This window comes from Merops nubicus, unplaced genomic scaffold (genome assembly GCF_000691845.1).
Source record: "Merops nubicus isolate BGI_N331 unplaced genomic scaffold, ASM69184v1 scaffold22148, whole genome shotgun sequence".
NCBI lineage: Eukaryota > Metazoa > Chordata > Aves > Coraciiformes > Meropidae > Merops > Merops nubicus.
Window position 1 is genome coordinate 1 of NW_008623978.1, and position 26,144 is coordinate 26,144.

The 26,144-nt window shown below is 46.6% G+C and overlaps 1 protein-coding gene across 1 annotated transcript in view; it reads left to right on the forward strand.

The window, feature by feature from the left end:
* Positions 1-7,991: 7,991 nt before the first annotated feature.
* The window catches only part of LOC103777710 (inositol 1,4,5-trisphosphate receptor type 1-like), a gene marked incomplete at its 5' end in the record, with an annotated part of 47,481 nt that continues 29,328 nt past the window's right edge, over positions 7,992-26,144 (forward strand). The window contains 9 exons of the mRNA XM_008945268.1: positions 7,992-8,172; positions 8,773-9,026; positions 14,133-14,333; positions 16,023-16,133; positions 18,811-18,906; positions 19,630-19,752; positions 20,758-20,862; positions 21,686-21,878; positions 25,655-25,777. Coding sequence (XP_008943516.1) covers positions 7,992-8,172; positions 8,773-9,026; positions 14,133-14,333; positions 16,023-16,133; positions 18,811-18,906; positions 19,630-19,752; positions 20,758-20,862; positions 21,686-21,878; positions 25,655-25,777 — 1,387 coding nt within the window. The remainder of the gene's footprint in view (positions 8,173-8,772; positions 9,027-14,132; positions 14,334-16,022; positions 16,134-18,810; positions 18,907-19,629; positions 19,753-20,757; positions 20,863-21,685; positions 21,879-25,654; positions 25,778-26,144) is intronic.

Here is a 26,144-nt window from a genome sequence, read left to right on the forward strand (position 1 = left end):
TCTCTTAAAACTTCTACTTTGTTATAACAGAATTCTTTGATATATGATGTTATAGGTTTATTCATATGGTTTTAATAGTACCTGTTTAGGAAACTAATGTAAAACAAGCAAGCTGTGAGCATCTGTCAAGTGGTCACCTGAACCTTTCACCATTTTAATGATTTTCTCAAGTTAAAATACACCATAATTGATTTATTTTTTTTATGTTCTGAGCATGTTGCTTCAGAACATGACATCAGGGGGGAAAAAAAAAAGGTAAATGTGGTGAGGACCTACACCACCCATTCAGCTGTGGGCAGCAGTCCTGTCTGTGTGTGGAGGAGCCCTCTCTGAAATGAAACATGCTGCAAATCCAGCCCCTCCTCCATGACACAGTTGCCTCCGAAACACATCACTGAGCCTGCGCTGATAATTAAGTCAGCACTGAGGAAATCTTTGTCCTGATCTCTGTTGACCCACAGCACGTGAGGAGACTCCAAAGGGTAAACCTGTAGGAGCAGCCTCCTGTTGTAATGTGTTTAGCACAGGGAAGCCTCAGTCCCACTTAGGTGTTAGATACCATCGTGTTAAAAAAGAACAGCCCTACAGGTAACAACCCCACTGAGAGACAGGGCGGCCAGCCACCAGGACTGGATCCTGCAGAGATGATTCCATTCTCCTTGTGGGCAGGAAGATGCATTGGTGAGATCTGTTCTTTTAGGGTAATAATTACAGAAAAAACTCAATCCCAATTTAATTGTTAGATTGAGTTCTAGCAGATGGGATGAGGGGAGATTATAACAATACCACCTAGTCCTTCCACTTGAGCTGCAGCTGATGCTACTTTTTGAAGTATACTTGGGCCATCATTCTGCCTGTATCACAGCACCTCTCAGTCTTTTTGCCCAAAGAGGGCCTTTAGGCTTAGGTTCTGAGGCACTAATCTGTGGAACTGAGCAGTGTAGGTGGAAACAGGGGGAAGTGCTGTGTCAGGATCCAGCCGTGTTGCCTGTCTGTGCCTGGCAGCCTGGTCTCATTTGTGCTTGTGGGCTACCACGGGCCTCTCAGGTGGCAATCCCCTCGGCCCTCAGGTGTGATCCTGGTCCTGCATGGAGCAGGGATGTAACTGGCCAGTTCTTATCCCTCTCAGTGGGGTCCAGGCCCAACTTCAACTTTTCTGGTGATCCCTAGCAGGGTTAGAGTCCTGCACAAGCAGGCAGAGGCAAGCTATTCAGAAAAACAAGGTCATGCTGCCTTTTTTTTTTTTTTGGTAAGCACAGGAATCAACAAAGCAAGGTTATATAACTTCTATTTATATCCCACTTGCTCACTAGCTGCAGGCATACAAGAGTAGCTGAGAAGGGAATTTAATGAGCTCTCAGGGCTTGCTCACCTTCCAGAGCGGGTAGGAGCCAGCTTGTTTTTGAAGTGCGTCAGCAAATGAAACTGGTGGTGGGTGGGTGGTTTGGGTAGGTGGACTGACTTGTTGCTATGGTATTCTTTAATTCCTCTGTCTCTCAAGAAGATCTTACACTTCTTTTTTTTTTTTCCTTTTGGGGAGTCTGCAGACTTCCTTGTTTCTCACACCTACACGGAGCTGGGCGGCTGGGTGAGGAAGTGGGACTGGTGCTCCTGCCCCACAGGAGCCCTACACAGACCCACTGGGCAGCCTGGTGGGCACGTGCTCCCACCTGCAGCAGCAGGAGCTCAGCCAGGCTCTGTGCTGAGAGCAGGCCAGGGCCCTGGATCTCCCTTGTTGGGGGGATGTCAGCCCTGAACCCCCTGCAGTCACACTTCTACCTGTCGTTCCCCCGGTGTGCCCTCACCTCTGGGTGACCATCCCGTGTTCCTTTGCTGTCCCCAGGGCTGTGCATTGGCTCTAGAAGGACGTGAGGGGACCCTATCTCTCTGAGTTTTGCTCTTACATTTCTCTTTGTGAAATGACTTTACATTGCATCAAGTTTTTGGGTGTCGCAGCAGAAGAACGTGTAGGGTATAAGGAGTCTTCCCAAAATGAGTGGTATAATTCTGCTGCTTTCATTTAAAGCTGGTTAGAAAAGATGAGTGTTTACATGGGTCAGCCTGTATATGCTTGTACCCCTCCTAAACCATCCTCCATGAGGTGGGGAAGGATCTCCAGCTAAGAGCAGAGCCTTGCACGTTGGCGTGTGGATGTCCGTGGCAGAGAGAATTTGTCTGATTTGTGGCAAATGGAGCTGGGAAGGGAAGTCCTCCTTCTGCTTTCAGGACTAGGTTTATTTTACAGTTTGCAAAGAAAACAGGCAGTTGAGGTGTTCTGGCATATTTTCCTCATGGGTTTATTTCAAACTGTGAATTCTGTTCAGCGTGAAATATTTCAGCTGCCATTTCCTTAAGCTGTGCAAGACTAATGATATCTATCACTCACACTCCAGAGAGATGGATCTTTAGTAAGCCAGGACATATGAAAGATTTCAAGAGAAGAGAGGGATCAGTGGTATGTAAAATAAATAAATGAGCAGGGAAGAGAAAGGAAAGTTAGGTTTGAATTTCCTGCAGTGGAAGCCCTTGAAGTATGCTGAGGTGGTGTGTGAAAGGTTGGCATTTGTACTTCACTCTGTGCTTGTATTAGCAGCACAGTTCCCCTCAAAATGCTGCTGCTTTGAAGTAGCCCAGCTCTAAGGAATGGTCTGGGGGTGGCAAGCTCTGCCTGCAAACGTGAAGTAGCACACAAGCTTTACATTAGTTCATGCTGGCAGCCTGTCTGGATAACCCAAGCAGCAAGTTGACATCCCCGTAATAATTTCTCTCTAGTGTTGGAAGAAAATGTCCTGAATTGAAGCCAGATAGCTGATCTTTCTCTTGGATCTGGAGGGACTTTCCTCTTTGAAATATCCCTGCCTCGTCAAGCTCGTGGGGTATTTTCACTGGCATTAGAGAAATGGGGAAGGAGATGACAACGGTTTGCTTTGGTTTCTGAGGTGTTTGCTGGGCCTTTGCTTTCCCTTATTTATTAGTAAGCAGATATTTGCTTTCCTGGGGGATCCTTTGGGCTCTGTCAGGATGGTCTGGCAGGGCTCAGAGGCTGCAGGCTGTTGGAACAGCTCTGGGAATTAGAGGGTGTGGTGCAGCAGAGGCTCTGTCCTGGGCGGGGTGACAGCAGTCTGTGTTTGGGTTCTGCAGCCAAACTCTTGCCTCAGATTGGGCCAGCCCCCCTTGGGGAGGGAGCACAGCCCTGAGCAGAGGCAGCCTCAGCCCCGTGCCCCCTGGCAGGTCTGGTTCTGCTGGTGAGCAGGGGGGGTTCAGAGGGCACACCCACTGCAGCCCCTGCTCCCGGCAGGAGCCCGAGCTGCCCGGTACAAACCAGAACAGTTTGGGCCTTTCCTTCCTTGGCAGAACTTGGGGGCAGATCCAGGTGACAGCGTAGAGGAAGGTGTCCCCAGCCAAGGTGACAGTGCACAGCAGGACTGGGGAAGCCTTTCAAAGGCAAGAGCTAGAAGAAAGCTGCTGTCACTGGTTCCTTTTTTCTCCCCCCCATTGAAGAATCCTGCACTGGGCTCAGACTCATCCTCACCTTCACTGTGTGTTAGTGAGCTGGGTCTGTGCTCTGTGTGCCTTCCACAGGGGTACCAGTCTGCTGCATTTTACAGCCTTGCTCCCCAAAGGGCACAGGTCAGCTCTGCTGTTTGAAAAACCACTTACTGCTGGTACATCAGCCACGTTAAGGAGAGTTTGTCTGTACCATATTATCCTGCCTCTCATCACTCCCCTCCACTGCTGGCTCATGAGCTGACCTTCTCTTTGCTCCTCCTTGGAATTAGGCACATTCTGTGTCAAAGGTCTTGGGAGGCGAGGCAGGAAGGGAGAAAAGGCAAAGTGGTAGTGCAAGGAAATGTGCCCGTTCTTTGCTGATTTTTTTTCTTTCTTTAAATCTGTTTCTACAATCCAGATTGTTAATGAGCTGCAATATTTAAGAATGTGCCAAAAAATAACCACCACAGAAAATGATACTAACTCTGAATAAAATACCAACAAGCAAAAATAGGATTTTCAGTTTAGCAACTAGATATACATTTAACAGTGTATGTAAATAATTCAAAGGGGGAAGGGTATCAAGTTCTTTGAAATAACTACAGAAGAGACATAAACTTGAATTAGTGGCTGGGAGTTAGGGACATAAAAAGGAGCTTAATGCATTTTTAACAGTTATTAACCACTTGAACAGACTACAGGCAAACATGGTCCATCACCTCCAATGCCTTCTAAGGGAAAATAGGATGCTTTTCTCAAATAGCTGCTTTGGGCCCAGTCAGTGAGTGAGAGCAAAGTGCTGATGGCAGTCAGGGGTGGGCCAGGCTGTAGCTAATCAGTGAGCTGCAATTTAAACTTGGTCTTTTATTTGTTTCCTAGTGAAATCAGTCAGTTGGCTTACAGCTCTTCTTCTGCAGCATGTTTTGGCTGGACCAGGGAAGTAGAGTCATAGATGATGTGGTGATGGTATTTCCCTGCCATCCTCCTTGGGCCCAGAGGCAGCGTGCCTATGGGGCAGAGCTGGAAGGGGCATTATCTGCTGTGCATGAGGTTTCTGAGTGGATTTCTTTAGGAGCAGAGCTGGGTGATGGGCAGGAGAAGGAAGTTACTCCATAGGTTTCCTGGTACCTGGTGTTATTAGTTGTTTTACTCTGGTATTTTAATGGACCCCTTTGGTTGTCAGGAGGAGGAATCAGTGTGGCTGGCTTTGCAGAGGTGTTATTCCCATGCTGAGTTCTTCTCCTTCCATGCCCTCAGAGCAAACACAAGCTATACCATCACACTAGATAGATCATATGCTTGTAAAAGGAACAGCATACTGCTGCTTGCCTAGTGCTTCATGCATGGAGACAGTGCACCACAAAAATATATATATGCATTGTGGTTCATGGAGGTGTGAGCATTGAAAAAATGCTGAACCTGGCATTCATAAAGCAAACCTCCTGATCTTCTGTGTGTTGTGTGATATCTCTTGTTCAATGGCAACAACTCTTAACAGTCCACAGTTGAAATAAAATGGTTTCATACTGCATAATTTCAGCACTTTATAAGAGGAGTCAACAAGGTCCACTGCTAACGTCTTGAGCAGGAGATGAAGCTCATGTCTTCACTTGCCTTTTGGGTAACTTTTCCTCTGGTCCCTTGTGCTAGGATACCCAGATACAGTCCATGTGCTGTATGTGATGGGTCATCCTGCCCTGCAGTAGGTTTCTAGGAGCTCAGAAGTCCTCACTTGGTGGTGGCTGAACCCACAGGGTCTGTGTGGGAGATGAGGAGCCAGCCTGGGCTTCTCTGCCTGGTGCAGAGTGAGGGCAGCTCTCTCTTGCTGACAAGACATTGGCTTCGGGGTTTGTATCAGCTCATTTAGGGGCCCTCAAAGGGACTGGTGTCAAATGCTGCTGTGTCAGGGCTGCATTCAAAGCACTTCTCTTCAGAAACTCATGAGTATAGAGGCTTGCTGTTCTCTCCATTCCTAGCACACTTGCTCTTTCAGCAGTCTTGTTTGTGGTTGCACAGCATCTGTGCCAGCCAGGGCCCTGGCATACGGTAGTCTAAAATGGCCACTCTAGTTCCTTTTTAAAAAGGGAGAGTTTTTTTCCCTTTTTTGCTTCGAGGCTATATCTGTAACTAAATTTTAGGATTGCTGTCAAAATTATCACCACCAGTTACCTGCTCAAGCACCACTTGCAAGATCACACCTCCTAAAATACAGTATCTTTGATAGCTGGCATGTGGTTGATTCATATGTGTGAAGGTGTTAGGCATCCTGACCTAAACTGAAACAATCACTTGGTGACAACCCTTGAATGTATGCACAGCATGCACAAGCCTTACTGGAAATTTTTGTTTCATTTGGGTTTTTTTTTTCTCTGAAGTGACAACAGAAGTTAGTTAAGAAGCTTAAAAAGACAAGAAGAATCAAGCTTGTCAGCAAGTAACAATTACTCACATGCGAGGTATTTCTTCAGTGTGGTTCATTAAAAAACCCTTTTCCTTCACTGCTGCTTCATCACAGGGAAACTTCTTCTGCCCAGGCTCTTGAGATGTGCAGCCAGGTGACAACTTGACCAGCAAATCCTGTTTTTTCAGCAAGCAGTTACCCTTTCTGCAACTGATGGTTTATGCTGGTCTATCTGTAAAATATTACTATTGCTATGCTCGTTCTGTCATACTGGTAGAGTCAAATTTTCAAGATGCTGCTTAGACACAAACTTTCTTGCAGCCACCAAGTACCAGACAGTGCTTCAAAGGGTTGGCTGCCTTAAATAACCCAGCCCTGGGTTTGGTTAGTGGCCAGCAGCTCAGCAGAACCCATGTTAATGCCTCTCTTGGTTATGGCTGTAGTTTGACAGTGCTCTGTCTGCTAGGTCTGGGCAGGTCAAAGAAGCAGTTTAGAATTTAAAAAAAAAAATCTGGATAAGTTAAACTATCACTTGGACAAAGGATGTTTTTATTTGGGTATGTGTTAAGATAAAACACCAAAAGTCCTGATATAAAGTACTGGAGTAGAGAATCATTCTGCAAATACTATTGGGCACCCAGCTCGTGTGGTGTTGTGTCGCAGGGCTCGGGGTGGTTCCTCCACGGTGACACTGGGTGGAAGGGGCAGCCCTGGGTGGGAGGCACCTCTCAGTGCTCTGGTGTGTCTGTCCTACTGCTCCCCTTGCGTGGGTGTCAGGAGGAGGTGCCAGCATGACTGGCTCTGCAGACGTGTGGTGCCCACGCCGGGTCCTTCTCCTTTCCCTCCTCCCTGTTAAACACCAAAAGCAAGAACAAACTCCTTAGAGTTTACCTGAGATGTCCTGGGCTTGTAGAAGGCATTGGGATGGTGGTCGGGGAGATCTGGTGGGAATGACCAGCTGCTTTAAATAGTGGTGGAGCTGCTCCTCCCTCTGTCATCCAGGGCAGAGCTTTGAGGGTTCCCAGGTCCTCCAGCGCTGGTCTGGCTGCGGCTGCTGGGCGGTGACCCCAGGCAGGGGTGGCAGTGACCCCAGGCAGGGGTGGCAGTGACAGCCTCTTGCTCTCCACTTCTCGGGAAGGCCACAGCACGTTTTGCTGTTCCCCTTTTCATTTGTTTCCTCAATAAATCAGCCTTCATTCCTCCTCATCGTGCGGAGCCGATGGGTCGTGAGCCGCTGCAGAATGCTAACTAATTTCATAATGCTCTGCATAAGGTGACCCACTTACAAGTTCATCCTTCAGTCGTGTTGAAGCTCTGGTCCTGATTTATGTAACAGCATATTGGTTTCATCAAGACTTGTCTGATCGCTCACTGTGTTGGCTCCTTTTCGACCTGTGCATGATTTGTATTCCTCTCAATTTTAGGAAGAACTTTCTGTCTCTGTGCACATATGGGCAGAAGAACGTTAATAAACCTTTTTAAAAGCAGCCAGTGCTTTGAGTTTTTCTGTCAGTTAAAGATATATTAGAGTAGGAATTAAAAGGTGTTTGAAGAAGTCTGCTGCAGACAGGGCAATGGAAACTTAGCACGAAACGTCCCTCATTACATTGCTCTGTTTGTGCATTTTTGGACTGTGATTAGCATCGACTGTTGCCTGGTATGAGTCACAGTCCCTCTGGCAGGAGGGCAGGAGGGCAGGACAGTCCTTTTCCCTCTGTATTTTGCTCATACTCCATTTCTGAATTGCAAATCAAATTACAGATAATTCCATTGTCCTTAGCTTACCTTAACTCATTGTATTTGCCTTAATTCTGTTGTTGAGAGAAGTGTGCTGCCTAATTGTATTAGGGCTAGAGTGATTCATTACACTCACTTTTCTCTGAAAATACTTTTGGAAGTTGCTAATAAGGGAGTTAATGTAGCTGAGACGCTTGAGCTTCCTTAACAATAAAGTACAAGCTTCCATTGCTCTCCTTTTTGGTTTACTAAAAACTCATTAACCTCCCAGCCCTCCAGGATGTCACGCAGTGCAGAAAGGTGAAATAATCTGTATTTAAACCTGTGTGTCAAGGTACAAATGCTGTCCCATTTTCTCTTGCAGCATTCGTTCTTCTGCCGCCTGACGGAAGATAAGAAGTCTGAAAAGTTCTTCAAGGTTTTTTATGATCGCATGAAAGTGGCGCAGCAAGAGATCAAGGCTACTGTCACAGTCAATACTAGTGACTTAGGAAATAAAAAGAAAGATGAAGACTCAGACAGAGATGTACCAAGCAGGAAAAGAGGTAATCCCCAGTTGTTCCGTTTCTGAAGTGACAAGGGAGTAAAATGACGTGTTTTGGATTCACTTCAATCGATGCAATAATGCTCTGATCTCTGATCCCACAGAGCAAAGTTCAGAGATCAGTGGTGCCCTGGCTCAGGATTTCAAGAGCTTCAGCCCCTCTTCATCCATTTGTGAGATTGTGCTATTGAAATGATGAAAAGTGTTTCTGAGATGAGACTCTGCCGCCTTGTCTATCGTGACAAGCTGCCCAAATCTGATCCGTAATAACGACCCTGGACTGTGGGTTGTGGTCAGTGCCTTCTCTAAGTGGAGAAATCCTCCTTTTGTTCTCTAGAAGGTCCTTCTGTTGTAACTCCTGATAGTGCTAGATGTGTGTGCCCTAACCAATTAATACTGGAATTGGGAACTTTCATGTGGCTCGCATAGAAGGTGTGAAGAGTGACGTGAACCCTCCTAAACTCGAGACCCTCACATCACACTAAACATACTTACCCGGAGATGGTGACTAGCTGGCCTGCCTGTGAAACCAGAATGGGAAGTGTGTGAAGAGATTTTCTGGTCCCAGTTACCCAGCTTGCCTTGTTCTTGTGTGTTGCAGTGAGGGAGCCTATGACCCAGATCACCGAGGAGGTCCGGGATCAGTTGCTGGAGGCCTCTGCGGCCACCAGGAAGGCTTACAACGCTTACCGGAGAGAGGCCGATCCCGACGACCATTACTCAGCAGGAGAAGGAGCTCAGGCTGCAGCAGACAAGAGCAAAGATGAGCTGGAGATGAGTGCTGTGATCTCCATCATGCAGCCCATCCTCCGGTTCTTGCAGCTGCTCTGTGAGAACCACAACCGGGATCTGCAGGTACTGGCTCCGGAGCAGGGGCTCGTGTTGTGCTGCGCTCACCACTCCCGTGCTTGGGCAGCTGTGTTCTTTGGCCTTGAAGATAACCCAGAAAAAGTACTTATGCCTTGCTGGACAAATACAGGGAGGTTCTATTCTTCAGTGTTCAGTGGTCTTTTCAATGTGTGTGAACAGTGGTGGGATCAATACTTGATGTGGCTTTTTTACGGTGTATCTTTAAAGCAAGCAAGTCTTCTGCTTTGAAGTTACTCATCTACTTGTGAGAGGGGAAGGAAGGAAAGAAAAAAGCCATGTAAGAAAATAGAGTATTGGGACTTTGGTTCCAGCAGCCCTCAAGCATAGGCTCGCTTTCCAGTGAGCAGGTTCTCATGGGCTTTCATGGATCTGTTCGTGTGTGTGGAGTGGAACGCATGGGGATGGTAAGAGGAAAGCCTTACCTGAGTGGAATCTGGTGAGGGACAGGAAGGACAACAGGAAGGGTGTCTAGGTTGTACTCACAGCAGAAGGAGACTAGGGAGAACATAGGTCTGCTGCTGAATGTGGCAGAAACCCAGGCTGGGGGGATTTCACCCCTGTGCCAGGGGATGTGAAGAGGACGGAGCAGAAGGTCAGAGTTTTGCTCACAGATGGGCTGCGATGAACGTGGGTCTCATCCAGCTGCTGGGTTAGAGCTGAGTGGAAGCAAGGGGCCTGTGAGATGCAGCACGATGCACTAGATGCCCTCAGAAAGGAGGAATAATTGCTGTGGTGGCTCATTGTGCAGCACGCCAGACCCGTGAGAGCTCCTCAGACCTGGCCAGTGGCTTCTGCTGTGCCAGCTCTGCACGGCAGCGCTCCTCCGCTGCCAGCCTGCAGTGCTGCTGGCTTTTATGGGTGCCCAGGTTACATGCATCAGGCTTCCTCCTCATCTCTTCAAAAAAGCTGTGTGATCTTCATTCTGTCAGAGCATTTCCATGCTGTTGGCGGTGTGGGAGACGAGTGGGACAGCAGCTTGGTGTGGCAGCCAGCCAGACCCCACACACGGGATCCTTCCCTGCTGCCGGCTTCGCCCGGGCACTGAAAGCTATAGGAGCAAAACTGAACTCAAGCCAACACACAGACTTGGCTTGAGCTGCTCACCATCCTGAACAATTACATTTCCTAACAGCAGGTAGCTGAGTTTGGCTCTGGGAGGAAAAAAGGTGGGTTTTTTAAAAAAAAGGGAAGAGGAACAAATTTTTGGATAGAATCCTCTTGCTGCTGACATGCCTGTCTCCTGCAGCCCCATAGGAGAAGCAGGAGGGTCTGAAGCTTCAAAATCCTTGTGTCTGCAGCTGGTACATAGTAACTGAGCCCCGTATCAATATCACCTGTGGCCTCACTGCTTAAAGGAGTAAGAAAGAGCTATTCTGCAAGCTGTGCAACTTCCAAAAGTGCTTGTTAGGTTTGAATTAGAAGCACATAGGGATCACCTGCCCAATGCAGCTGTAGGTTTGTTAAATGAAGCATTATGAAGGCTGTTAGCAACTGCCAGTGGCCTGATGTGCAGAACCAGACAAGTGCAAGTCACAGCTGCAAGGGTGGGTAGGTGCTGTAGCTGAGGAGGGAGTCCCTGTGAAGAGGCTGGGGGAGCTGCAGCACTCTGCATCACACAGCTAAAGCATCTCTCTGTTCCACTGTCCCCTCCAGCTTACTCCAGAGGAGCTGCTATGTCTTCTCCAAATTAATATGAGGAGCAGGACAAACGGGTGGGCTTCTGTGTTTTATTACCCACCTCAGGCTGAGTGCATCAGCCTTTGCTGAGCCCTCCTGTTGATCTCTCTATCACACAGATGCTTGGGCAATGTTGTTAAACTGGCGTTGGGTCTGAGCCCTCGTTCTGGGCGAGAGCTCAGCTTGAAGGCAAAGCTGTGGTGGCTCCCAGCTGCTGCAGCCAGCCTGGCGCCTGGTCTGCTTTGGGCAGCCTGCAGCCCCCAGGCTCCTGAGGAGGTCTTTTCTGCACCATCTCCCTTCTGAATGAAGGTGTCCCTGTGTGCTACAGAACCCGTCACGAGAACTGGAGCTTGTGACAAGCTGAGTGAAGCTGGGAGCACTTTGCTGGAAGCCAGAGCTGTGCTGACTGGAGGAGAGGAACAAGGATTCCTCTTGGGACAGGGAGCAGTAGGAGTGAGGATTCCAGGCAGGACAAGGAGCAGTGTCCTCCCCTTGGAGCTGGTGTTGGGGAAGGTGATGCCCAGCAGCCTTCCACACAGCCACAGCCAAGCACACACCTTCAGCATGACACTTAAATCCCACCTTGATGGGAAAAAATACTACTCCAGTTACAGAACTGCAGAATCCCAGCGTGGTGGGGTTGGAAGGGACCTCTGGAGATCATCTCATCCAGCCCCCTGCTCCAGCAGCTCACCCACAGCAGGGTGCCCAGGGTCACATCCAGGCAGGTTTGGGATCTCTCCAGAGCAGGAGACTCCACAGCCTCTCTGGGCAGCTGCTCCAGGCTCTGCACCGTCCCACCAAAGTTGTGTTTCATTATTCTTTTTCTGGCCAAGTGCTTTATTTCTGTAAAACAAAAATATTGCAGTAACACACTAGCCAGTTACACTCAGATTAAAGGTTTAAGTCAGTAGGTTAAATACTGCATTTGTGCAAAACCAGCAGGACTTGATCCAACTTTTACCATTGGATTTAACCATTTCTTTTATTCATAATCCCTGGAGGCAAAGGGAAGGTAATAAGGAGCAGTAAAGCTCTGTGTGCTGCAGGAGGGTGATTCCATCAGTTGGCCAGTGGAGCACACAGAGTGAGCTGGTTTAGCTCCTTGTGAGGATTAACCTGGTAAGACCAAAGAGCAAGCCTGTATTCAGGGGAAAATGTCTTGCCTTACCTGATGGCTTGTGTGAGGAGAAATCTGAGCATTTAAATATATCTCTTTACTGACTTTCTTCCTTTATATTTTCTTTATTTGTGAGGTTCTTCCAATTAGGATCAGATTCCTGCAAAAACAAAGACTGTCCAAAGAAAACATTGAGGCTTTTGGGGGAATTACCCCTTTAAATGATAGATGTTCTGTATTCATCCCAGCTTGAGCAAACCAGGCTGGTATTCTGAAAAGAGCCAGTTTTATTTTTGGTCATTGTCTTTTCTCTAAAGGGTGTTTGGCTTCAGGTTCTGTGAGGGGAAGCAGAATCTCCATCCCCCCAACACACTTCAGAGGCATCAAGAACTGGCTGCAGATGCTGCCTTTGCAAGTGCAGCCTTACCTGGTCATGCATCCCAGAAATGGGGAGGAGTGGGCTCCCTAAAAATAAGTAGCATGAAGTCAGTTCAGTGGCACTTAGGGACATGGTTTAATGGTGACCTGGCAGTGCTGGGTTAACAGTTGGAGTCAATTAGGTTGGAAAAGACCTTTAACATCAATTACTGTGATTCTAAGTATCTCCAGAAGGTTATTCACAAAGGTAGGAGTTTAAAGATTGCCTGACTCTGAGTACACTTCATCCTATTGGAAAGTATTCCTCTCTCAACTGATTATGTTGGATCCTTAGAGTTAGGCAGTAGGTGTGCTCTTTTCCCTCTTTTCCCCTCAAGATCCCATAAGTTGCATTTTTTGTTGTGCTGTAGCTGAATCTGCAGCCCTGTTGCTCTTTGTTCTGAATGTGGGGTCCTGTGGGTGGGCCCATGAGTGCTCTGGGTGACAGGCTCTGAAGAGCTCCATCTCTGCTGGCTGAGGTGGCAGTGGACATTTCCTGGGGCAGTTTCTCACAGTGCAGCAGGGTCTTGTCTTCTACAGTTTTTTCCTTGCCCTTGTTTTGCCATCTGACGTCCTTCTGCCTCCTGTGCCTCCTTCCTCCTCTTCTCTTTGTGTTTATTGACTTTGGATGGAGAAGCCAAGGCTGGTATAAACCTAAAATCAGAAGAAACACTCAACTGCAGCCAGGGAGAATTTTGTTTCAACACTTTGAGTATTATCCATTATTTTTGCCTTTTTTTCCTGGAGGGAAGGCACGAGCTCCTCTTTCTGCAACATCAACCTTTCCACGTTCTGACAAGTTAATCAAAAGCCAGGTTACTAAATGAGCAATCAGCTGAAATCTGCTGAATCACTGTCACCTTTAGTCTGCATTCATAGACAGCATTTTCCTTTTTTAGCTTTGCCTTCAGTTGGATCTGGCAATTTCTCAGTCTGTTTGCCTTAGAAGACTTATTAGCCTGACGCAGGCGCTGGAGGCAATCGGTTACCAGTGCTGCTCTGCAGGCTGGCAGGAAAGACCTTGCTGGTTCCACAACCCCATGAATCTTGTTCATCTGAGGGATTTTTTTCACCTTTGAAGTGTTTTGTAACCTGCTAGAATTCAGCTAGGCAGGAGTTTTCCTGCTGGAACTTGAGGAAAGGAAGGGGGTAGTGACTGTCCAGTTCTACACTGCACCACTGGGAACACACTGACAACAGTGACTGAGTCATGGGGAAATTCTTTCATTAATTGTCCTTCTTGGTTTTAGTTGGATTTTTTGGGGGGTTTGTTTGGTTTTGTGTTTTTAACTTGAAATGGAGAGAAAACATGTTTAATCCATGCTGATAAATGTGGCGTTTCACTAGAGGAGCTGCTCCTAACCAAGCAGCTTGAAGCAGGGATCCCAATAATGATGTGGGAAGCAGTGCAATGGAGAGAACTGCATTTTGAGACACCTTCCTTCAGGGCATGCAGTCAGGTGCCTCCGTGCAGGTGGTGCTGCTGTGAAGCCAGAGCCAGGGAATTGCTGCCTGTGTCCTGGAGAAAGGTCTCGGGAGGTGAGAGCCTAGGGTGATGGTTGGCAGTGAAGGGTGGCAGGCAGGCTGGAAGGAAGTTTTCTGTGCTGTGGTGAAGAGCCTGTCCCGTGCTGGGTTCAGTGCCCTAATGGATGCACTCTGTTCATTCTGCTAGTCTTTGGTGAGATTTGAAGTCAACGAGCTGCTCAAGAGAGCAACATATTGCAAGCAAGCCCTCAAAGAGGCTTAAATTGCATGTCTAGGCTCCAGTGAAATGAGACCAATATACCATGCAGTGCAATTGTGTAAAATATTATGATTCAAACATCCCTTTGTATGTTTTTTTCCCCTTCTCTCCTGACTTCACACCCTCCCCACAGAATTTCCTTCGCTGCCAGAACAACAAGACCAACTACAACTTGGTGTGTGAGACACTGCAGTTTCTGGACTGTATCTGTGGAAGCACAACTGGTGGACTTGGACTTCTTGGTCTCTACATAAATGAGAAGAACGTTGCACTCATCAACCAGACGCTGGAAAGTTTGACTGAGTACTGCCAGGGGCCTTGCCACGAGAACCAGGTAATCACCCAGAGCTGTAGAAAGCACCAGCCTTTCTCCTTTCACCAGCAGCCTGTGCTCTGCTGGGCTTGGCTCTCACTCTGCCAGACCCATGCTGCCTTGTAACACTGCTCATGTTATGTATTGTACAAAGGGGGTTTGATCTGGGTGGTTTTTTTATTCCTTTATAAACTCACAATAATCAACTTCTCTTTCTCAAGACCCCCTCTGAGGAGTTGAACCACTCAAAGCAGTAGAGATTTTTCTGCTTTGCTAGGATTTAAGTTGTTCTATTAGACTTGACAGGGGATTTTTTTGTACTTGAAATACTTTATGATAAAAATGTTGTTTGAGCCAAGCTCTGCCTGTTGTAAATGAAGGCAGAAATGTGGTGGTAGCCTGATGGGAGGAGGTTGAGCTCTGTAGCTCTGCTCATGAAGGTGGTAAGTGTGTAGAGCAAGGTGCATGTTGGTGCTGACTGTATGAGGATGTGGTGGTGGTTCTGATGAGCATACTTGAAACACTTCATGGTAAAAATGTTGTTTGAGCCAAGCTCTGTTGCCTGTTGTAAATGAAGGCAGAAATGTGGTGGTAGCCTGATGGGAGGAGGTTGAGCTCTGTAGCTCTGCTCATGAAGGTGGTAAGTGTGTAGAGCAAAGTGCATGTTGGTGCTGACTGTATGAGGATGTGGTGGTGGTTCTGATGAGCAAGCCTGGTGGTTTAGGGAATGGTCTTACAGGGAGGACATAGCAGTGGTGGCAGTACTCCTGCCAGGGGCAGCTGTACTGCTGGTGTTGACAATTAACACGTCTTAATTGTGTGTTAGAGAAGAGCACTTCTCCCATAGGGCTGCTCAGTCCTGTGTTCTGGGGTGGGTGTCACCCTTCTAACAAGCAAACCTCTGCACTTACAGACATGGCTATCTGCTCATCTTCTCCATTTGGGTACCATTTGAACCATAGCATGGTATGGAAAGACTGGAATATGACCTTTCAAAAAGTCTTCAAGAATATCTGTCCTTTCAAGGGCCTTTTCTTTGTGCACTCAAACGTGATGTGCAGCAGAGCTAACCAAAGGGTGCTGAGGGTGGCTGCTGTTAGGTGAAATCAAATCTACACAAGTTTCTCTCTTTTATACAGATTGGGTGGAATAACAGCCTTGAGATAGAGGTGTGGATCTTCACAGTGGAGCTCAACAACAGCAGGGCTCTGGATTTTGAAGCCAGCAAGCTACTGTTGCTTTGTACATTTTAGTTATAGGCCATTTTAAAAGCAGGGCTAAAGGGTAAGCAAGAAGGCTTCAGAAATTCATGGGTTTGGGTTAGACAGGACTGAAGTAGGTGTTGAGTGGCACATCTAAAATACAGAAAATCCTCCCTAATCTTGGTAAAACAGTGTTCTTCCTTAGCTATGTGTTCAGCCTGGATGCTTTGGCATGTAAGGGCTTCGTTTATCAGCTGTGGGGCTTTCTGCTTCCTGAGGCTGGGTGGTTCCAGCAGGACGTGCCATGGCTGATGATAGGAAAAGCTTGGAACAAAATCTGCCTCAAATCTTTTGTTATTCCACTGACTGGAGTTTTGGGTTCAGTTATCCATCTCGAGCAGCCTAGGAGGTGATGAAAGAGGTGACTCCTCTGTTCTGGCTGGGTCACCAGCCCAAGGCTGTGTTTTTAGTGTGGACAATTAGTGAAGCTGGAATTCTCTTTGGACAGAACTGCATTGCTACTCACGAGTCCAATGGCATTGACATCATCACAGCATTAATTCTCAATGACATCAACCCTTTGGGAAAGAAGAGGATGGACCTTGTGCTGGAACTGAAGGCAAGTGAATATTTTGTGCAATCCACCTTAACCCTGAGATGAAACATTATTTTGTAGTTGGAGTTATGTGGGTGTTTATTATATAGCAGTATTCCTAAGTGCCAAAAATTTACATGCAGAAGCAAGCTGGAGGCAGTGCCTAGAGTTTGTTTCAGAGGTATTTCATCTTTTACATGATAACATGAAGTCACCCGTGTTCAGATGGGAGGGGATGTGTTGTGGAATGAATGGCTTAGGTTGATGAAAGCATCCCAGTCAGAGGTATCAGCAAAAGTGGCTTTAATATGAGTTTGTAAAAGAGAACTTAAAATTTGATGGCAAAGTTCATTCCATTAATTTCTACGTGGAAGAAACATTCAAAGGAAAATTGAGTTAGAATCGAGCCAGAATGATTTACACAGAGACCAGAAATGCAAAAGGGTGAGGGAGACCCTCCCATTGAGTCACAAGGTTCAGAGGGACCCTCTTCCTTTCTAAACTCCTGATGGAGCTTAGGGGCAGCTGGGTCCTGTCTTAGTCTCAAACTTGGACAACGTTTTATGTCTAATGGAAGCCATACAGAGAGTAAGGAAAACCTTCTGTTGAGTCATGAGGTTCAAAATAGCCCTCCCTGCTTTCTAAACAGATGGAGCTTAGAGGCAGCTGGGTCCAGTCTTAGTCTCAGACTTGGGTAGTGGTTTATGTCTAATGGGATTAGCTACATGGATTTCCTTAGCATTAATTCAGCATCCTGCCAGTCACTTACCAGGATCTGTTGCCAATCTCAACCTGTGAGAGGTGTCCCTGCTGAAGGGGAGAGTCACCTGGCATGCAGCCCAGCTGCAGTTCAGGGAGAGATTGGACTGGGCCCAGCTGAAGATCTGTTGTTGGTAAAAGGCTTCTCTGCCTTGAGGAGGAACCTTGAGAAGTGTCCCAGCTCCAGGGAGATCACAGCCATCCTGCTGGGCAGGAAAAGCTCACAGGAGGCTCACTTTGGCTGTCATATCGATGGGATAAAGTGGTTGGCTTATAGTCAAATTGCCTACAGTGGAAAATGAATGCACAGGACTTCTTATACCTCCAGCTTCTTGTTCCTTGACAAAAACATTCCAGATCAGGTTGGGTGGGACTCTGTTCAAGCTGCTCTAGATGTCTCAGTGCAGGAGGGCTAGACTAGATGGCCTTCAAAGTCCCTTCCAACCCAAACCAGTCTGTGGTTCTGTGATGCAGGAGTCTTGGAGAAAACTCCACGTGTTAATCTCATGGTGGGGGATCCAAGCTCATGTGCACTGATGCTCACTGGGCCACTCTTCCTTCATGGGTTGTCTAGAGGAGTTCTTGGCCCTGCTATGGCTCAGGCACTTTCCTCCTTTGGAGCCTGTACCAAGCTGCTGCTGGTTTGGTTTGGAGGGGCTGAGTGCATCCATCACAGGACACAGGCAGTCAAGATACACTGAGGAGTCATGAAATCATTTTCTGATAAAAATTTAAAGCCTGTGGAAAAGCCTCTGTTGGTGGTGAGCTTTTACATGTACAGTGGAAGTAAAATTTCCCATGCTATGTCTAATTTCCTAATGCTTTATTGCTGTTGTTTAATCAGTTGATGTTTAATCATAGAGTCTTTTAGGGCTGTTCATATTAATGCTGAAATAATGAGCCCTGATGCTGGTTTCTAAGTAGTGGGTTGTCTTCTAGCAGCTGGAGTCACAGAGCTCTCCTGCTTCAGCATGTTTTAGGAATATTTCCTTTCTGACCTGGTCCTGTCTTGCAGTGCAATGTCTAGTTGTTGTTTTCCATTGTCGACTCACACCATTATTATGGGCAATAAGGGGTTTTATTATTCTAAATAAAAAATGCTTTTAGACTCAATTAGCATTATACTTCAAAATTAAATACTTTTATTGGTTTTTATTGTCAGTCTTGATGGATTTTAATCTTAATTGCTCATATTAAAGTAGTCTGGTGCCTTGTGGTAGTTTCCCATTTCCTCCCTCTGTTTCTTGGCACGAGGAGGGTGCAGAGTAATTGTCAGTTAAAAGCAGCAAAGCACGTCTGCATCTGCAGCCTTGGCTGTCCCTTCCTTAATCAACAGCATCTCCAGGAAAGCTGAGCTGCACCATTTGGAGTTGAGAGCTCATAGTAATGCTGCAGTATCTTGAAAACAAAATAGTGCAAGCTTGAAGCATCAGCATTTTATAAATGTAAACCTTGGCTTGGGTTAATCTGATGTCTTCCCATGTATAGGGTTTGGGAAAAAAAACTGGGAAAAATACTATGACTGTGTATATCTCAGTGATTAGAGGAGGGGGAGTGCTTGGTGAGGGTGCTGGAGTCCTGCACTGGGCTGACTGGGAAGGTCTGCCTGGCCCAAGGGCTCATCTATGTAGGAACCAGGTATCTCACAGAATCATCAAATGGTCTGGGTTGGAAGGGACCTTAAAGATCATCTAGTCCCAACACCCCTGCCATGGGCAGGGACACCTCCCACTAGACCAGGCTGTTCAAAGCCCCATCCAACCTGGTCTTGAACACCTCCAGGGATGGAGCATCCACAGCTTCCCTGGGCAACCTGGGCCAGTGTCTCCCCACCCTCATGGTGAAGAACTTGACGTCCACCTGGGCAGCAGGGATGGTAGAGCTCCAGCTGGGTACCTGTGTTTTCTGACTCCTGGCAGTGACTGTTTTTCCCTCCCTTCAGAACAATGCCTCAAAACTGCTCTTGGCCATCATGGAGAGCAGGCACGACAGTGAGAACGCAGAGAGGATCCTCTACAACATGAGGCCTAAAGAGCTGGTGAGTCCATGGGTTGCTCCAGAGCTCCCAACTCCCTTCAAGCCAGGGCTGGGCAGACTGGGGTGGCCATGGGCACCCCAGGCCTGCTGCCAGAAGTCTGTGCATGGATCACAGGCAACTGGCAGACCTTTGGGGATGGGGTTGAATGAGGGTAATGCCCACAGGAGACAGGTCTGTCCTGTTCCCAGGCAGTGTGAGCAATTAGGGAGGCTGTGCTGTGGAGGAGGCCTGCAGCATGAGGTGGGGAAGGGGCATCATCTGATGCTTTGGAATCCACACGTAGAAGCCATTTGCACAAGAGACAGAGGAACAAAAATTTCTTGTGACCTCAAAGCTGTTCAGCAGACTGTAACAGGCTCTTGGGCTGGTCCATGTATTAATGGGTGAAAACACAAACAGGACCTTCAGAGGAGAGCTGGAACACTGTCAGCTTGTCTGGGGGCAGGTAGCTGTGGCAGGGGCCAGGGGTCAGGACGTGATGCAGTGTGTGGGGAGGGTGGCCCAGAATCTGGCACCCAGAGGGGAACATGAAGTTTGGCTTCTTGTGTGGATAAGCTGGGCTGCAGCTGCTGAGTTCAGGTCTCCTGTTTTAGCCTGGCTGTTGAGAAGCCCATTGACCTTCCTCTTGAACACATGCCCTCAGCTCCCTTTGTGTAGCAAATGTTTACTGACTTAAGCAGGCTTCAGCCCTCAGCCTGAGCTGTCTCTTTGTTGTCTTTCTAGGTGGAAGTGATAAAGAAAGCTTATATGCAAGGAGAAGTAGAATTCGAGGATGGAGAGAATGGGGAAGATGTTGCAGCATCTCCAAGGAACGTGGGACACAACATTTATATATTAGCTCATCAGGTAGAACTTTACCTACAGCTTTTCTAGCACCAAGTGTCACAAACCATGGATAACTTTTCCCTGGGATTGTTTTCATGGCTCAGCTCTGAGATCTGGTAAAAGGCACTGCATGGTGCCTTTTATGAGAGCAAATTCCAGTCCTTGAGGAACTGGAAAAGAAAATTCTGTAATAGAAGAAATTTTTTGGAGGTTCCTTTTATGATAGGAAGCAGGCAGGCTCTTGACCAAGTTTCTGAAGACATGTGATTCAAGTTCTTGGCAGTACTGGGGAGCAATGTATTATTTGTCAGCTGTATCAAAGGCTGCTTTATACTCCTGAAGAAATTCTACTCACTGATCAATTAAACTGCAAGCAGAAATCCCACTCTGCTCTCAGGGTTCTTGCCACACTCGCTCTATGCTGGAGCCAGTCAGGTTCCCTGCACTCATACAATGTGGTATTGGAAAAGTAAAAGACCAAAGTGGGAGAGAAATGTATCTAGATCTACTTCATATATTGATGCTACTTATATCACACTGGTAGAGACTTCTTGTTCCTTGAGCATCAGAGAAGAAAAAGCACAACTCTGCTGTAAGGTGAATGTAGAGCATCCAGCAGCATTTTTGGAGCAGTGCTCTGTGCATCTGCTGCTCAGATGCTGCAAATTTTCTCTTTTGTCCCTGCCTAGATACTTGTGTGACTAGCACACCTTGGAGTTCAGGTGGGTGTGGAAGGGGAGACAGTGTTTTATGTTCAAAAGTTCCTCAAGTCAGGCCAAGGGTGGGAGAGGGTGGGTAAAAGAGTACAACAAAGATATTAAAAAAATACATATTTGAATCATTCTGACTTGCTCCCAAAATAGAGCTGCAGGGTGTCTGGTTGGAATAGAACAAGCCTTCTGTCAACTTTGCCCTTTCCTAGCAGCTGACTGCATACTATGTCTTTTTTTATGCCAAAACCCAGAAATTTAATATCATAGAGAGACATCTGGTGTCTCCCACTCCCTTTGCATTCCTTTATTTTAGTTGGCTCGTCACAACAAAGAGCTGCAGAACATGCTGAAGCCAGGAGGTCAGATCGAGGGGGACGAGGCTCTGGAGTTCTACGCCAAGCACACTGCACAGATCGAGGTACTGGGGGGCAGGGGGTGAGGGGGGCAGGAGAGCTGCCCCCAGAGGGGCTGTGTGCTTCAGCACCGGCTGCACCAGAGCCCGCGTGGCCGTGGAGCTGCCTACCTGTGCGTGCCCTGCCCTCTCTGACATCCCAGCATAGGTGCCCTTATTTTCTACATCTGATTTCTTGACAGCCGCCGGGGGGGAGCTATTTTTGAGCTGTCATGTGTGGGCTCTAAGATGGAGCTGAGCAGAGCTCTCTCTTGGCAGGAGGAAGTGTAACTTCGCTTCTGTTCCGTTTTGGCCGGTGCTGCTGCCGAATCCATGAAGTCAGTGAGAGCTTTTGCCATTCTGTCTGTATTAAAATGACAGTTTGGCCTGATGTACAAGCCAAGATGCTTTTGAAAATTAAAACACCCACAGTTACAGAGAGAGCTCTCACAAAACTCTCTAATAAGGAATAGAAACATAATTATTATTCTTTGTGTGCATATGTGGCTTCAATTTGCTAAGGTTCTTGAACTGGGCGACCAGATTGCTCTGAAATCCAGCACAGATTTGATTCATTGGGCCCCTTGGAAATCCCAGCTAAGAACAATATTGCCAGGGTGAGACCACAGCATAAAAATTATCAGTCTTGGAGCTAAATGTAGGTCTGCTTTGAAAAGTAAATTAAATGAAGTCTCTATCGAGGTGGTGTTCTACAGAAATGCGTCCAAGTTTCTCCATGTAGGGAGAAGGGAAAGGGAAAAAATGAAAGGGAAGGGAGAAAATAAGCAGATAAACAAAGAAATCAAAGCTTTTAAAAACTAGGAAGAGCTCTAATAATGCTGCTGTTCAGATTGTCAGGTCAGACCGTACCATGGAGCAAATCGTCTTCCCCGTGCCCAGCATCTGTGAGTTCCTCACCAAGGAGTCCAAGCTGCGGATATATTACACCACAGAGAGGGATGAACAAGGCAGCAAGATCAACGACTTCTTCCTGAAATCAGAAGACCTCTTTAATGAGATGAACTGGCAGAAGAAATTGCGAGGTGGGTTGCGGTTGCCGGCGTGGTTGTGTGGAACACTTACCAAGCAGAGCACTGAGGTCGGGTTTTCGGGAGTGTGCAACGTTGACTTGGTAGCAGATGGTTCCCCAGTGTGGCAGCAACCTTGATAATGGTTTGAAGGAGTCTGCTCCTCTGCACGATGGCAACACGCCTTAATGAAGTCAAGCTTAATGCAAGAGCAATATGGACCCACTGGAGGGGATCCAGGGGAGAGCGGGAAGAGGGATCACAGGTCATCTTTTTTAAGATCCAACAGGAAGGAACAAATTTGTGGAGGCTTAGATGAAATGAGGAGGCATTTGGTGGCAGAGAGAAATGGAGAGGACGCAGCTGAAGGAAGCAGTGGTCTGTTCTTCCCTGCACTGGGCACTTGAAGCAGTTCCTTGCACTGCTCCAAGCGAGGGTGGGTCATGCAGCGTGGACTGGGGGCATCTTCTGCCATGGAGGTACTCAAGAAGAGGTTAAAGATGCATCCTCCAGTAATAGTAAAAGCAGAATTCATCCTGTCTTTGGGCAGACAGGCTGATTAAATCCCTTCCAGTCCCATGATGCTAAAACATCTGAAAGTGAGCACTTTCAAGTGCTGCTTTTCCATCTGAGGTTCCCACTGGCAGCTAGGAAAACTTTTTAACTTCTATTTTCATTCATAGGGTGTCTCCACTTCCCCCAGTAAGCCTTCTAACTCATTGACTTTTTCTTTTTTAAAAAAAAAGTTGATTCCTTGTTTTGCTGAAGGAGGAATGTTGCACAGAGACTGAGCTGCAGTGGGCAGGGGTGAGTGGTTAGGATGCACCAGCAGTGACCCTCTGAAATGTGAGAGATAAAGCAGTTACTTCCTGCTGCAGTCAACATCTGCCATCTGATACCACTGTGGTTCCCCATGCTTGAATCAGCTAAACTCCAGTCACTGGCCCAAGGGCACAGACTGGTCTGGAACCACCTCCTGGAGCAAGTGTGAGAGGGGATAAATGTGAGGGAGCTGCTGTCAGCCACCAAAACCTTCCTGCTGGGGCAGGCAGTGCATGCCAGCAGAGGTTCCCCCTGACAGACAAGTGCTGGCACTCACTCAGCACTGCACATCATAGGAAAAAAAAGAGGTGAGAGGGACCTCTTGACTTCCCTCATTGTAGAAATGATTTTTTAGAAATAAAATGATTTCCCCTGTTGCAAGCTCTGACGATTGCATTTCACCCTGTGCACCTCCAAGAAGAGCCTGGACTCTTGCCAGCTTGTTTTTAGGGTGTGTACACACAGTTCACACTAGGGCTGATGATGTGTTGCACATTTAGTAACAGAAACTCAATATTTGCTTCTGATTATTGGGGGGTGTGTGCATATATATATGTATGTTAATAGATCTGCTAACAAAGAAAAGCAATTACAATCATATTATTTAAAATCATTAAAGTTGGATAGAGATAAGACTGTCTGAAACTTGGTCAGCTCTACTGACTTATCTTTTGTGTGTGTGAATACTAAATAGAGTGGAGCTGTTTCCACTGAACAATAAATTAGTACCTCTGACAGCATCAAAATCCCCAGGAAGCTGATTCCTAAAGTGACTAAGAGCTCTACAAGAAATGTGGGAGTATGTGACATCCTGAACAAATGGGCAACTTTATCTTTGACAGCATCCATATATTCATTTAGATTTTGTTGTTGGAGTTAATTGTCTTTGAGAGTATCTCCAGGCAAGAAGATATCCATGTGAAGATACCCTATAATAAACAACAGATCACAAATGAATCAAGATCCACCTGCAGAAGTGGAAAGTATTTCTTTTTTCTTTAAAAAAAATGGCATCATTTAGTCTGTCTCCTAATGCTCTGCTCTGTCAATACAAGTTTCTCACAGCTGAGGTACAGGTTTGTGTCTCAGGACGTGGATGGGAGGCAGTGCTCTGTGCTGTGCTCCTGTGGTACCACTTGTAGCTTATTCCAACCTGAGAGAGACTTTTTTAAACAGCTTTTTTAAAGACCCATGTCCTTCTCCCTTCAGTGGATGGTGCTAGCCCATCATCTGAGCACCATAGGTCTCCAAAGGTCTTAGTGAAGAGCTCAGATCAGCCTGCCAGAATCAGGGGGAGGTGCTACACAGGGTCTGAAGTAAAACCTGGGCTTCATAATGACTCTTTGTATAACAATCTAATACAGAGGAATTCAGCCTGCCTACCAGTTCTTCCAGTTAAAATGGGCTGGGAACAGAAGCAGTGCAGGGACCAGTGTGTTGTCTTTGGAATGCTGCTGCACAGGGTCTAAAGTAAAACCTGGGCTTCATAATGACTTTGTATAACAATCATTATAGATTATAACAGAGGAATTCAGCCTGCCTAACAGTTTTTCCAGTTAAAATGGGCTGGGAACAGAAGCAGTGCAGTGACCAGTGTGTTGTGTCTTTGGAATGTTGCTGCACCGTGGTGAGGCACAGGGAGGCTGGGCACCTTTTTGTGGTCCTTTCCTTTGCATTCAGCTGTTCAACACCTTTGCTTTTTGTGTGCCTTTCCACTCAGTATAACTCAGTAACTCTTTTAACCCTTTTTTTAATTATGTTTTGCTTGGGATGCTAGAAGAGGCAATTTGCTCAAGAGAGGGGGTGGCTGCTGTGAGGCTCAGAATTGCTGCATTCATTGTTTTACTCTTCAGCCCCAGCATTTCCATTCTCATTTCACTGAGCTTCTCTTCCTTTGTTCTCTGATACCTGTATATTACCCCCTTCCAACAGGCAAAAGCATTAGTTCTTTCCCTTCTCTGAGAGCATTTTTAACACGTACCATTTTTTTGCCACTCCAGATGTCAGGAGTACACAAGTTGCTGCTGTACAATACAACTAGAGGAGCTAAAATCAGGGGGATTTTGCCTTGCTGCAGAGGGAATTACTGGAAGGCAGCTTCTTAGCCATCCTTGTCATCTTCTGGTCTATGACCACTTCAGAAAATGAATCTTTTTGCTTTCTGTGCCTCTTGATTCTCGCTGCAGAGATGATTAAAATGAGGAGCCTTTTTGAAAAACATTTCTATGTCAGATTAAGGACGTAAAATGTGCAGCTGTTTAATGCTACACTTGGCTCTGGGCAGATGTGCTCGTGTCCTTTGCCCCCAAGGCAGGGGGAATTCTGGTTATTATCCTGGGGCTATACTGGGCTGCTCTCAGCATGAAGTAAAGCTGTCTTGCTTGGCAGCTCATCCTAAAGGTTTTGGCTTTATTTCTCTGTCGCTGTGCTGTGTTCTGTATCCTGGCTGTCCCCCTTGCCCTGTCTTTGCTGTGTTTTTCTGGCTTGCTGCTGTGGAAGGGAGGTTTGAAGGTGGGCAGCATCTGATGGAGGTGAGCTGCTGGCAGCCCAGAGGGATGGGGCTGAACCTCACTGCTGCCAACACCCACACATTGTCCTCCTCCTAATTACTTGTTCTTAGTGTGACACTGAATGCAAAGTGTATTATGAGGGGAAACCCAAAGTCCTTGACCTCTGCATTTCTGAACTCGTTCTCATGCTCCTGCTAAATCATGTTTGAAAATACTTTCCTTTTTAACATGAGTCCTTTGCCTTAAAGCACTGTCTAGGAACCTGGAAGCACTCCAGAGACAGAGTGATCAAATAAACTTCAGAATAAGCCACAAATACTGCTGCTGTTGATGCTGTGCTTTTGGGCAAACTGTAAAGAAACTGAGTTTTGGTGGAGATAATTTTTTTTTTTTATAGAGAAATCTTTTTTTTTTCTTCTTAAATGCTCCATTAAAAAGAATTATTTTTCTCTTTTGCAGCTCAGCCTTTTCTATACTGGTGTGCTCGCAACATGTCCTTCTGGAGCAGTATTTCCTTTAACCTGGCTGTCCTTATGAACCTGCTTGTGGCATTTTTCTACCCATTCAAAGGAATTCGAGGAGGTACCAATATTTAACATACAAAAATATGTGAACAAAGAAGTTACAATGAGCTGAATTCTATTCCCTACTTCTGCCTCTGCAGCCCTGTCTACTTCAGTGGGGACTGTAGAAAAGAAATTGGCTTTTTTTTAATGGCCTTGATTTGAGTTGTGCTGCTCTGAGTTTTTCTTGAGGCATTTGTAAGGAAAATGTACAGCCATGCTTTTTCCTGAGGGGGAAAACTATCCAAGACAGACATCCACCTTTAATTACTTGACTGTTCTACTTTGTTTTCAAGTTCTGTAATTAAGTATTGAACTAAAACTATGATAAATGTAAATTTGTTGTTTTTCCTTGAGCTTGCATTTTATTAATGCCATTTTCCCTA